Raw genomic sequence first — 13,074 nt, 5'->3', positions numbered from 1 at the left:
AGGTGTGCAATAGCTGAATGACTAAATCACGTAACTGTAGCCTAAATGGATATGGCAAAAAAGGAGTAAAATTTTATATGGATACACTGTAGTGGGGAGATCATGCCATGTGACGAACATGGAAGCTTGTCCCACTTAAGATCACGTACAATTTTTATTTATAAATCTTAGTTTTGTTTTATAAACTAAACTAAAAAGTTACCCAACTAAAAAGTTATCATAACCTAAATGTTTGCAAGATCTTTTAATACTGTACTATAAAATCTAAAATTCTGCCTGAAAAACATTCTTGACAGTGGCTAATTTTATACAGTTCAGAATACTTCAATAGGATAATTATATTACTTTATAACTTAAGAAAAGTTATTTGATGCAACAAATGCCGTGCTTTGAACAACAAGATGGATTAGAAATTTCTGGATATTTGTATATTCAGTTAGGTTCCATTTTGCACAATGGCTCCCACCTTATAATCACACTTGGAACTGCTAATGGTGTCATAAGTTTCATCAGCTTTGCCCTGAGAAAACCTGCTCAGACCCAGGCAGGCCACAGGGAAGTGGACGGGGCAGGGCAGGAAGCCTGCATGTGTTCTGGATTTGAATTTTCCTGCTCAGCCAAACGCACAACTCTCTGTGGGTAAACTTCAGGTTCAGGGATCCATTCACAGCCACAGCAACAATGACTGGATTCAAACCTAGACCCACCATTCCAGACACTACCCCATGCTATTACCAGAAAGCCATGAAATGCATTTATGATGCAGCAGGCAATCAACAGAAAAGAACTACCTTCATACCCAGACAGGTGGCAAGGAGGAAGGCCAACACCACACAGAACTCGCCAGGATGAGAATCTGTGGATTCTCAACAGGTGATGCAAAGCCTCACTTCACTCCAGGACACGTGGGACTTTTTCTGCACTAAAGCTGGTTGAAAGCAGCCAACTGTCCTAACCACTGAATTCTCTCAAACACATTTTTTTTTAGTTAGCAGGTTGGTGATGCTAGGATGGAAGTAGACTGGTGTCCATATTTATACCAAGTGTCTGACCCATCACAGTGACTTCTCACTCACGCACAGCTGTCCTGGGTGTGGTTTGCTCTTGTGGAACAGAAAAGGAAGATAGCATTGACCACAAGCTGACTTATTTGTCAACAAAAAAGGAAGAAAAGGCAAATAAAACCAAAAGGGGGGACTTCCCAGGGGTTAAGCATCTGCCTGTCAACGCAGGGGACACAGGTTTGATCCTTGGGCTGGAAACTAAGATCCCACATGTGGTGGAGCAACTGAGCCCATGTGCCACAACTACTGAGCCTGCGCTCTGGAGTCCTTGAGCCGCAACTACTGAGGCCTGAGTGCTCTAGATCCCTGCTCTGCAACAAGAAAATCCCTGCAACGAGAAGCCCACACATTGCAACTAGAGAGTAGCCCCCACCTGCCTCAACTACCCACATGACAAAGAGCTAGTACAGCCAAAAATTAATTAATTAATTTAAGAAAAACAAAAGGGAAGAAGTAAAACATGAGCAAGATCAAATCCTCAGTAGCACTATCTAGTGTATGTGGATAAGGTTATAGATATGGTTAAACCATGTGAAAGTTTCAACAAATGCACATACATTTTCATTTTCATCTGCTCCCTATCCCAAGAACGGAAGGGAGATTTGACCGACAGCCTGCTCTCCATTCAACAGACCCCCCAAGAGTTCTGATTGCCAGGTGTTCCTATTACAGAGGGTGAAGACTTGAGCTCCCTGATAAGGGAAGCCACAAGAGTATCACATACATAAATATCCTTTCTAGGTACATCTCCCTATGCCCCAAATTAAGCTAGGGTCACACACATTCAGATTCTTTCAGAAGTACTTGTCTCATTCTTATGCAGCAGTCAAGATGGAGCTCTTGTCCCAGACGCTCCTCTTATGGGTTTGTCAGAGGACTTCTCATGGCTTTTCCCACCCAAGTGAATGTTCAGAAACACCCGAGTCAGATGAGCTCGACATAAAATGCCTACATGGGTCAGTAAGTGGCTAGAACTTACACAGACCCTCCACCTAGGATGGCAAAGATAATAATTAATTCTAACCAAACATAAATATAATTCAGAATAGCTTTTCTCAAAAGATATTATGTGTTGCTGCTGCTGCTGCTGCTAAGTCGCTTCAGTCGTGTCCAACTCTGTGTGACCCCATAGACGGCAGCCCACCAGGCTTTATAAGTGTAACCTGGTACTAAAAAAAAAAACCCTCAAAATATAAATGTAAAGTAGCCATTTGTCTGACACAACAGTGTAACAATCTGAAAGGGAAACTGAAGCTTATTTAGCCTATCTGGGACTGGGTACCCTAGGGCCAGGGTAAAATGTAACTGTCTTTGCAAACAGTTTCCCTGGAAAGGAAGCCTGACAGGACTTCAATCCCAGCTCCGCATAAAAGGCCTGCGTGGGTCAGTGAGTGGCTAGAACTTAGACAGACCCTCCACCTTTGATGGCAAAGATAATAAGTATTTTCAACCAAGCACAAAAGTAATTCAGAATAGTTTTTCTCAGCAGATATTAGAAATGTAGAACACCAATACCACTCAAAGGAAAAAAGATGCATTAGAAGAAGCATGTTTCCTGGGACACTAGATGAAGGGTGCTAAATGAAATTCTTTAGGTATTTACATTAAGAATGAAGTAAATGTTTTGGTATTTTATTGCCTCCATGGTTATTTTTTAAATAATAGTGATAGCTAAAACTTACTCTGGTCACTCATCAACTAATTTAAACCATGTACAACCCAAAGACCTCCTAGTCACACTGGGAGCACTGGGCCCATGGAGCTTCAGGCCACACTACCACAAGTGGCAACTGGTACCTGGCAAGACGAACCACAGGAGGCTGGGGGACTGGGTCCTGACAGCTCTGGGTCTCTGCAATGGTCAGCAGTCCCTCGGGCACTGACAGCAACCTTTTATAGGTTACACAAAGACCAAGGACATGCCAGGAAAGCCCAAATCTCATGCCACACCAACTCCACCAATGTCCCCCTCTGAGCTTTATCTTCAAAAACCAGTGTGGGACTTTCCTGCTGGTCCAGTAGCTAAGACTCCATGCTCCCAGTGCAGGGGGCCCTGGTTCGATCCCTGGTCAGGGGATCGCGTACCACAACGAGTCTGCATGCTGCAGCTAAAGATCAAAGATCCTGCCTGTTACAACTAAGACTTGGCACAGGAAAACAAATAAGTACACAAAGATAAATATTAAAGGAAAAAAAAAATATTTGCCAATTTCATAGGTTAAAAAAAGGTACCTCGTTAGGTTTTAAGTTACCTTCCTTTTTCTTTTCTTTAAATCAAAGTAAACAACATACTTTTATGTTACTGACTATCTGTTTCCTCTGTGAATCCCATGTTTATATTCTTTTTAATTTGTAGGAAGCTGGGTGTTTTGGCGGGGGGGGGGGGGGGGGAGGAAAGGCTTCTTTGGGGGCTAATTCTAGGGTGGGGTATTTTGGGGAGGCATACTCTTATATAACAGTCCCCATTACCTGTCCACACCATCTTTAAAAAAAAAAAGCCATTGCTTTTCCATTGGGGAAATGAGGTCACTTATTGTGTAATCTTCCACGTTCAAGATTATTTCCCAGTACCATGGGGAATATGGTGGAAATGCCTGAGGGAATCAAACAGGAAAGGGCACACCCAGCCAGGGGCAGTTCAGGCCTCCCTCCTCTCTGCTGTACAACTCAGTGTCTTACGGAAGGGCAGTTACAAATGCTTCTACAGTCAATCTGCAGAAGCTGGTACAAACAGTGGCACTTCACTTAAACTGTACAGTAATCTCCCAGCCAAATGGCCTGCTGACCCAGACACGTGTCTGAAACTCTGGGATCTTTACAGCCCCAGGATCATTCCAAGCAAATACTGGATGCTTTGTCACACTTAGAACTCAAGACTCCACACCAACCAGCCTTCATCTCACTTGACATCGCAACCACACTGGCTTCCCCTTCCTCCACCCTGCATTCTCGTCCAGCTTTCTCCCCACTGTCATGGCTCAAATCCTGCCTCACTGGAAGCACGCTCATCCAGGCCCACTCATCTGGTGCTTGCTTCACATGCTCATCACTTGGGTGCTGCCTACCACCATGCTCACTGATAGACAGCAAGTGCTCAAGTGTTGCTTGGCTAAATGAACTGATGATTTCTTTCCCTCAAGACCATCCTAAGAGCACCATGTAGACCCAGGAAATCCACCCTAAGTCCAAAGAAAAGGTAAACCAAATCTTAACTGACTTACTGCCCCTACTTAGCTTCTAAACTAGGAAAGGAATCCTCTGTCCTCTGCATGGCCTTAAAAGTGCACACACAACTTATTCAACCAGAATCCTCACCCTGAAATAATGAACACTGTCCTTCTTAGCAAGAAAGGGGTGCCCATAATCAGGGTTGATCCCAGGTCCTACTCTGCCTGGCTTATGACCCTGAACCTCTGGTACAAGTTCCTATCCCCTTTTCCTTCTGTCCTTCCTCTCAGTTTTAACATGTCTACCTATTGTGTGTTGTTCACTCAGGCATGTCTGATTCTTTGTGACCCCATGGACTGTAGCCCGCTAGGCTCCTCTGTCCACGGAATTCTCCAGACAAGAATACTGGAGTGGGTTGCCATTCCCTTCTCCAGGGGATCTTCCCAACGCAGGGACTGAACCTGAGTCTTCCACACTGCAGGCAGATTCTTCACTGTCTCAGCTACGTCTACTTCTTATTTGTTATAATAAATGGAAAAACAGATTCAAAGAAATGAAAACATTCCTAAAGCACATAACTTGATCCAATCTCAGCAATCTTTCAATTCCAGATTGTGGACGTGCTCTGCCTTTTCTACCGCAATTCACACCATGAGAGGGTGAGACGCCCACGCTACTCCCACATATGGAGATCTTACAGAGGCACTTCCAGAAAAACGCAATAAGAATGCCCTCAGTTGGGGAAACAGACAGTTAAGTGCTACAGAGCTTAGAGGTAAGAGAGACAACTAAGACTGAGAAAAAGCTCCAGGAAAGGCAACTGATCAGAACCTTTAGGAACAGGCCAGAGTTGAGTATGCACAAAAAAAAGGGAGTCACTCTCAATCTTATTCACTCAAGTTCAATTCATTTCCTAACAGGGCAGTTTGCCAAATTAAGTAGGTAACTCACATTACCTCTGCAACCCCAACCATAGGAACAGGATCAACACTGGACCTCCCCAGACCAGGGCCTTTCCTTGCTCACCATGCTTGTCATCTGCACAGGACTCTGAGCCACAAAGAGTGGCTCTGTGTTTTATTTCTACCTGTTTTTCAGAGTCTAGAAAGAATTTGCTCTTGTTGCTTAGTCACTCAGTTGTGTCTGACTCTTCTGCAATCCCATGGACTGCAGCCTATCACGCTACTCTGTCCATGGGACTTTACAGGGAAGAACCTGGAAGTGGGTTGCCATTTCTTCTCCAGGGGATTTTCCCAACCCAGGGATCAAACCTGCATCTCCTGCACGCAGGCAGATTCTTTACCGTTGTATACTATAGATACTTTGGTCTTGATGACGTGAGTCAATTTTTAAAAGAAAACTTATAGTTCCTTAGAGAGTGAAAGGGCTCCTGAGGCATATATCAGCTGTTCTCAAACGTTCTGCGCTAAAGAGTCACGTGGTCTCATTTACACATGCAGATTTCTAAGCCCCAACATAGCAATTCTTATTCAGTAGGTCTTCAATGTTACCTTCCTAGAAGGTTAATTTAAAAGTCTGAATAATAAATTACAACGTTTTGCTTTATTTTTAGAATTTTAGGACTGCACATACAGCAAGTAAACATTTGGGCACTTTATGCTTCTCTGTTTCACAAGAGCATACATCCCTGGATGGCAGCAAACTCCTCAGGAACTGCCCATTTGGGGACTTAGTGGTGACTAAGTGGTGACTTAGTGACCTCCCTGCTGGGGAGGTCAGCAGACTTAGTGCCCATTTTACAGATGGAGAGAAAGAGTGCAAAAGAGGAAAAATCTCTGGCTTCAGGTGGCACACCCATAAGAACTTGCAGGAAGACTGGAAATTGTGTCTCAATTTTTTTCAGCAGAAACTCACACAGCAATAACTAGCCTTGGGCATCTACTATGAATCAGAGTTCAAACCGAGGAAAAGAGATGCAGATGCAGAGAGAAAGACTGTTCCTTTCCTTTCTTCTTTCTCTTTTTGAACCAGGTTTCTTAGAAACATAAGGTTATGTAAGGGGAGGAGGAGGACTATGGATTTCAAGACTTTCTCCATCAGATTCTAACAAATATTTGAAAATTCATTTATTCAGGGACACACATTACTTAAAATATTCCTCTCTACAGGGAGAATTTCAGCCTGGGTCTGGCAGCTTTCTACGATTTTGGTTAGGTGAACAGTGTTATGTCAAGAATAGTCCTATGATCTGGGGAGTTGGGATTCAAGTTATTGAATTCAGAACAAAAGGAAATTCTGATTCCCCTTCAACCCAGCAGCCAAGAGACTGAAAACCATAGAAGTCTAATTTAAAATGCTTTCTGAGGGTGGGAGTAGGGAAATCACAGCCCAAAGAGAGTCAGGTAGAACTTGATCAGATAACTTTACCATATTTGGTGGTCACACAAACTAATTTCCCTAAAATTACACCCAAAAAAGAGGGGAACCCAAGAATTTGGGCTGGCATAGTACACACTTTCAACCTTGGAAGGCCATAGGAAATGTCTAATCTTTTCTCTTGGTCTGAGGAATCCCAGTCAAGCAAAGAGTAACTGTCACCGACCTACAACAAACAGCATCTTTGAACACAACCATCAGTGCCATGGGCCGGCCAGCCAACCAGCCAGAAGGCAGCTTCTCTGGGGACTACAAGCTACTTAAGTAGCCTAAGGCAGCTGCTACACTTTCAGGAAGCACCAGCTACTCCATACACCACTCACTTTGCAGCTCCTCCACTGCCTTCATCATTGTCTGAAGATGATGACGTAGAAGAACCAGGAAAGTATGCTGAGTCCACGTGATTGGGACTGCCGCTTGGAGCTGGGTTGATTGGGGAGGACCGTTCATACAGTGGGGTATGTTTTCCTTCATGAGGAATGTTACTGTAGTTCTGCTCAGTCAGATTCTTTCCGCTGGTTTCCAAGGTGAGAGCCGGCTCAGCGAGGTTGTACGGGTGTGGACCCTGGCCCGGAGCACCTGGGCTGGGCACCTGGGGGGCCTTAAACAGAGCATACAAATCACGTGTGCACACATACTGCATGGCCCAGAACACATTAACATAACCCGGTCTTGGCTAAATTTTAATTCAACAAACTCTGGCACCTGCTTCACATATTATGAGTATTAAGAAATTATCTTAGCATTCATTAAGATTTGATTCATATGTAGCTTTCAAGGCAGCTGTCCCCCACGCCAAGGCTGAGCAGACCAGCTGCGGATGGACAGGAAAGGCCTTACCACAGGCTTTGCTTGCAGAGAGGTCTGTGGAATGTTGAGCATCTGGGGGGGGACATACGGTGGCACTATCCCAGGCATTCCAAACGGATTTGGTCTGGCTGTTTCATCAATACGGAAAGAAAACAATAAACAACTGTGAGCAGGACATTCCCCAAGACACAGCACAGCTAACACACATTGCCATCTGACTTACACCTCCAGGTACAAGCACGTCACTGGCCCCGCTTCCCGGAAACCTTTAGAAATTCATGCTTAATATTAAAAAATATTTAATCTTATGATGATCAATTTCATACACTAGAGCTAGATTTCTAACTTTCAAGAATTTTCACTTACTATCTGACTGTGTTTCTGTTTAGGTTCATTTCCTTGAATGCCTGGTTTGACTCTGTCTGTAACCTAACAGATGTTCTCATTCTCTGCTCATTGCTGACAAAGCTGGAAGCCCTGTAGTACTCTAGGTTCAAAAGGAATAAAAGGACACAGCACTTCCCCTACCGTATGTGAGGCAACAGAATTCTTCAATTTAAACTAAAATTAAGTTTTAAGCCACTAGCACACTTTTAAGTATAAAAAGTGAAATGTGGTAGTTGCTATATATATTCCTGTTATTGTTTTTTTTTCATTGTTAAGGAAACCATGATCAAGTTACACATGCATTACACGGCAGTGCAGAGTCAGTAACTTGGGATTTTGTGCTTCCTTAGATGACTTTATAAACCTGGTGTTTGTTCTTCATTATCCTCATTCTAACTTAAAAAATTGAAGCACAGAATGGAAAACATGTAGAGAACTAGCCTCAAACACAGCGTTAGGCAGGATTGGGTCCCCTATCAGCTTAAAGACATGACATAAAGCAATCAACGCAGTCCAAGGTCCAGAAAACCTCAGGTCCACAACATTCGGTCTCCTGGCAGATCTGAGGAGAGGAGGGGCCAGCATGAGCAAGGCCGGCAGGCCAATGGCCTGAGCATGCAGTGACAGGGGATTAGTGTGGCCCTTGTGCTAAATACACTTCAAAATATCATGGTTTACTGATGTGATAAAAATGAGGAGACTCCTCAGGGTTTAGTGGGGTGCCTGACAAGATAGCCTATGAGGGAAAGCACGGATACTACAAGACCCGAGGGTGGCATCAGGACTCAGACTGCATTAGACACAGAAAACACACCCTGAGAGAACACATGATAGACACTACTGAAACCCCCACGGCCACACGATCTCATTAGGTTTCATTTACAAACAGAACAAGACCAACTCTAGAGTTACCACAACGCAAATGCCATTTGGCAAAGGAAGAGTGCTTTTCTTACCTCAAAATCCAAGTGACACCAGGTGAAAAATAACCCACCCACAAATCACAATTTATCAAGAAAAATAAACACACATTTAATTAATAAAAAAAATAACTTGCTATGCAGTGGCTAAGTCACGTCTGACTCTTTATGACCCCATGAACTACAGCACACAGGCTTCCCTGTCCTTCACTATCTTCTGGAGTTTGCCCAAACTCATGTCCATTGAGTCAGTGATGCCATCCAACCATCTCATCCTCTGCCACCCCCTTCTCCTCCTGCCCTCAGTCTTTCCCAGCATCAGGGTCTTTTCCAATGAGTTCGCTCTTCACATCAGGTGACCAAAATATTGGAGCTTCAGCTTCAGCATGAGTCCTTTCAATGAATATTCAGGGTTAATTTCCTTTAGGATTTACTGGTTTGATTTCCTTGCTGTCCAAGGGACTCTTAAGAGTCTTCTCCAGCACCACAGTTCAAAAGCATCAATTTTGGGCACCTAGCCTTCCTCATGGTCCAACTCTCACATCCATACATGACTACTGGAAAAACCATAGCTTTGACTAGACGGATCTTTGTTGGTAAAGTAATGTCTCTCCTTTTTAATAAGCTGTCTAGGTTTGTCATAGTTTTCCTTCCGAGGAGCAAGTGTCTTTTAATTTCACGGCTGCAGTCACCATCCGCAGTGATTTTGGAGCCCAAGAAAATAAAATCTGTCACTGTTTCCATTTTTTCCCCATCTATTTGCCATGACGTGATGGGACCAGATGCCATGATCTTAGTTTTTTGAATGCTGAGTTTTAAGCTAGCTTTTTCCCTCTCTTCTTTCATCTTCATCAAGAGGTTCTTGAGTTCCTCTTCGCTTTCTGCCATTAAAGTGGTATCACCTGCATATCTGAGATTGTTGATATTTCTCCCAATGATCCTGATTGCACCTTGTGATTCATCCAGCCTGGCATTTCACATGATGTACTCTGTATACAAGTCAAATAAGCAGGGTGACAATAAATGCCTCCATGTACTCCTTTCCCAATTTTGAACCAATCCATTGTTCCAGGTAAAGTTCTAACTGTTGCTTCTTTACGTGCATTCAGGTTTCCCAGGAGACAGGTAAGGTGGTCTGGTATTCCCATCTCTCTAAGAGTTTTCCACATTTTGTTGTGATCCACACAGGCAAAGGTTTTGGCATAATCAATGAAGCAGAAGTAGATGTTTTTCTAGAATCCTCTAGCTTTTTCTATGATACAATGGATGTTAGCAATTTGATCCCTGGTTCTTCTGCCTTTTCTAAATCCCCCTTACACGTATGGAAGTTCTCAGTTCACATACTGCTGAAGCCTAGCTTAAAGGATTCTGAGCATTACCTTGCTAGCATGTGAAATGAGCACAATTGTACAGTAGTTTGAGCATTCTTTGGCATTGCCATTCTTTGGGATTGGAATGAAAACTGACCTTTTCTAGTACTGTGGCCACTGCTGAGTTTTCCAAATTTGCTGCCATATTGAGTGCAGCAGTTTACCAGCATCATCTTTTAGGATTTGAAATAGGTCAACTGGAAATCCATCACCTCTACTAGCTTTGTTTGTAGCAATGCTTCCTAAGCCCACTTGACTTCACACTCCAGGATGTCTGGCTCTAGAGTAGTGACCACACCATCACTGCTATCTGGGTCATTAGGACCTTTTAAATACAGTTCTATGTATTCTTTCCATCTCTTTTTCATCTCATCTCCTTCGGTTAGGTCCTTGTAGTTTCTGCCCTTTATTGTGCCTATCTTTGCATGAAATTTTCCCTTGGTATCTCTAATTTTCTTGTAGAAATCTCTAGTCTTTTCCCATTCTATTGTTTCCCTCTATTTCTTTGTATTGTTCACTGAAGAAGGCTTTCTTATCTCTCCTTGCTATTCTCTGGAACTCTGCATTCAGTTGGGTATATCTTTCCCTTTCTCACTTTGCCTTCCTTTTTCTTTGGGACGGTTTTGGTCACTCCTCCTGTACAATGTTAACCTCCATCCATAGTTTTTCAGGCACACTGTCTATCAGATCTAATCCTTTGAATCTATTTGTCATTTACACTGTATAATCATAAGGGATCTGTTTTAGGTCATACCTGAATGGCCTAGTGGTTTTTCCCTACTTTCTTCAATCTAAGGCTGAATTTTGCAAAAAAAAAGAGCTGATGATCTGAGCCACAGTCAGCTCCAGGTCTTGTTTTTGACTGTATAGAGTTTGTCCATCTTTGGCTGCAAACAATATAATCAATCTGATTTCAGTACTGACCATCTGGTAATGTACATGTGATAGCCACCCGCCCCCCCAAATAATAACATGCCCCAAATGCACCCTCTCGTTCACTGAAAGAACACTGGGAGCACTGAGGCCTGGGCCATTGCTCACTTCTTACTACCCTAGAGAGTCAGGAGCCTCAGAAGTCATGATCTGTTGGAAGATCCCATCTCCTAGTTCCTGGAGCTCAAGTTGGAAATGCCACAATTCTCTGATCCCAGCTCGCACGGACAGAAACGGTGGCCCAGCTTCCACCTTTTGCTGAACAGAGACAGCTGCAGGACAAACCGCTGGGAATTGTGACATTGGTACATGCGCATATGGGCCTGTTGGCCCATCTACACACATGTCCACATGCTCACATACAGGCAAATGTTCACCTCACACACACATGAACACATACATTCACCACACATACATGCACATTTTCGTGCACTCGCACACACAAGGAGACACTCATGATCAAACAGTTAAGTCCACAAGTTAACAAACCTCCATGTATGAGATACATGATGCTCTAACTGTTAAAGTCCCTTAACTGGTGATCGTGAATTTTAGCCAGATTTTGGGTGAGAGTATTAGGAAATTCATTCAAGCTCTAATACTATAAGTTAAATCACTGTAAAAAGTCTAGTTTACAATCCCTTATAGCTGACCTGCCATACTTAACTTCCAAGTAATAAGAATGAGAGACTGGACCCTTCAATTATGCAGCATTTTACAAGTGAAGATGAACACTTATGTTTCACTCTATTTTTGACCATCATATGCTACAAACTTCCTGAAAGCACACACCTTCCCTAAAAAAAATGAAAGAGAGAAAGAAACCCTCCAATATAAACATACACAATTATAACTTAAAAGCAAAGATTCCCAAGGAGAGAATATTTTCTAAAGTCATATTTCAATCACTGACCTAAAACAAACTTTGGAGAACCCACAGAACTAGTTACTCTTCTGTCATAACCTAGTCTATTAAGTGAATTAATTTGTCTACATTTCTCTGATGGCTGCAGAAATGCCTGATACGCAAGGGCCTGCCTCTGCGTATTGCATGCCTTCTTGTAAATCAGTTCTTGTTCTCAATGCCCTCATGCAGCTAAGCAGAATCATTGTCTGTCTTCTGTGTGACAAGGCGTCTTTCTCAAAATTGACACCAGTGCACAGAGCGGAGATTAACATCACCAGTTCTCATTCTCCTCCTTTCACAAATACTTACTAAAAGAGGTAGACTTTTGTTCAAGTATGCAGAATGCAGACAGATGAAAGGAGAAAAAAGTGTTCAATTACTACATGAAAAATATTTTCTTAATTAAAAAATATATAAATATCAATACAGTATACTAATGCATATATATGGAATTTAGAAAGATGGTAACAATAACCCTGAATGTGAGACAGCAAAAGAGACACAGATGTACAGAACAGTCTTTTGGACTCTGTGGGAGAGGGAGGGGGGGATGATTTGGGAGAATGGCATTGAAACATGTATAATATCATATAAGAAATGAATCGCCAGTCCAGGTTTGATGCAGGATACAGGATGCTTGGGGCTGGTGCACTGGGATGACCTAGAGGGATGGTATGGGGAGGGAGGTGGGAAGGGGGTTCAGGATTGGGAACACGTGTACACCCATGGCGGATTCATGTTGATGTATGGCAAAACCAATACAATATTGTAAAAAAAAAAAAATGTAAATATTAAATACTTGAGAATAAGAGAAAGAAAGCATGCATTGCAGCCCTTTCAATTGTTCTGAGTTAGCTTAGAACTCTCATACATAGGATACGTTGTGCAGTATCCACTCTCTTGAATTACTCACTGTGCCTGTATGAAGCTAACCAGTTTTTCTCTAGATTAAAGTAAGATTTATTCATCTATTACTAGGCATGTTACTGTGATGATGTTACATTAAATAAACAACAGTAACAAAGTAATATTCTAAAAATATTTGAGATGGGTGCTGATACATGATTTTCAAGTGATACACAAAAAACATAGCTTTGAAAAATTAAAGATGAAATAAA

At 42.6% G+C, this 13,074-nt stretch overlaps 1 protein-coding gene across 3 annotated transcripts in view; it reads right to left on the bottom strand.

The window, feature by feature from the left end:
• Positions 1-13,074, bottom strand: part of FAM120A (family with sequence similarity 120 member A) — a 115,832-nt gene that overhangs the window by 45,053 nt on the left and 57,705 nt on the right. For all 3 annotated transcript variants that reach the window (XR_015131938.1, XR_015131937.1, XM_086315631.1), the window contains exons 6-7: positions 7,470-7,567; positions 6,953-7,230 (exon numbers count right to left, since the gene is read on the bottom strand). Coding sequence is in view for 1 of the 3 variants with exons in the window: in XM_086315631.1 (XP_086171757.1) it covers positions 6,953-7,230; positions 7,470-7,567 (376 nt within the window). In the remaining 2 variants the exon portion in view is untranslated. The remainder of the gene's footprint in view (positions 1-6,952; positions 7,231-7,469; positions 7,568-13,074) is intronic.

Source organism: Bos grunniens, chromosome 8, assembly GCF_055505025.1.
Source record: "Bos grunniens cultivar Pamir isolate PY7600 chromosome 8, Bosgru_T2T1.0, whole genome shotgun sequence".
Lineage (NCBI taxonomy): Eukaryota > Metazoa > Chordata > Mammalia > Artiodactyla > Bovidae > Bos > Bos grunniens.
Note: the sequence above shows the minus strand (reverse complement) of the source record. Positions and strands in the feature narration are given on the sequence as shown.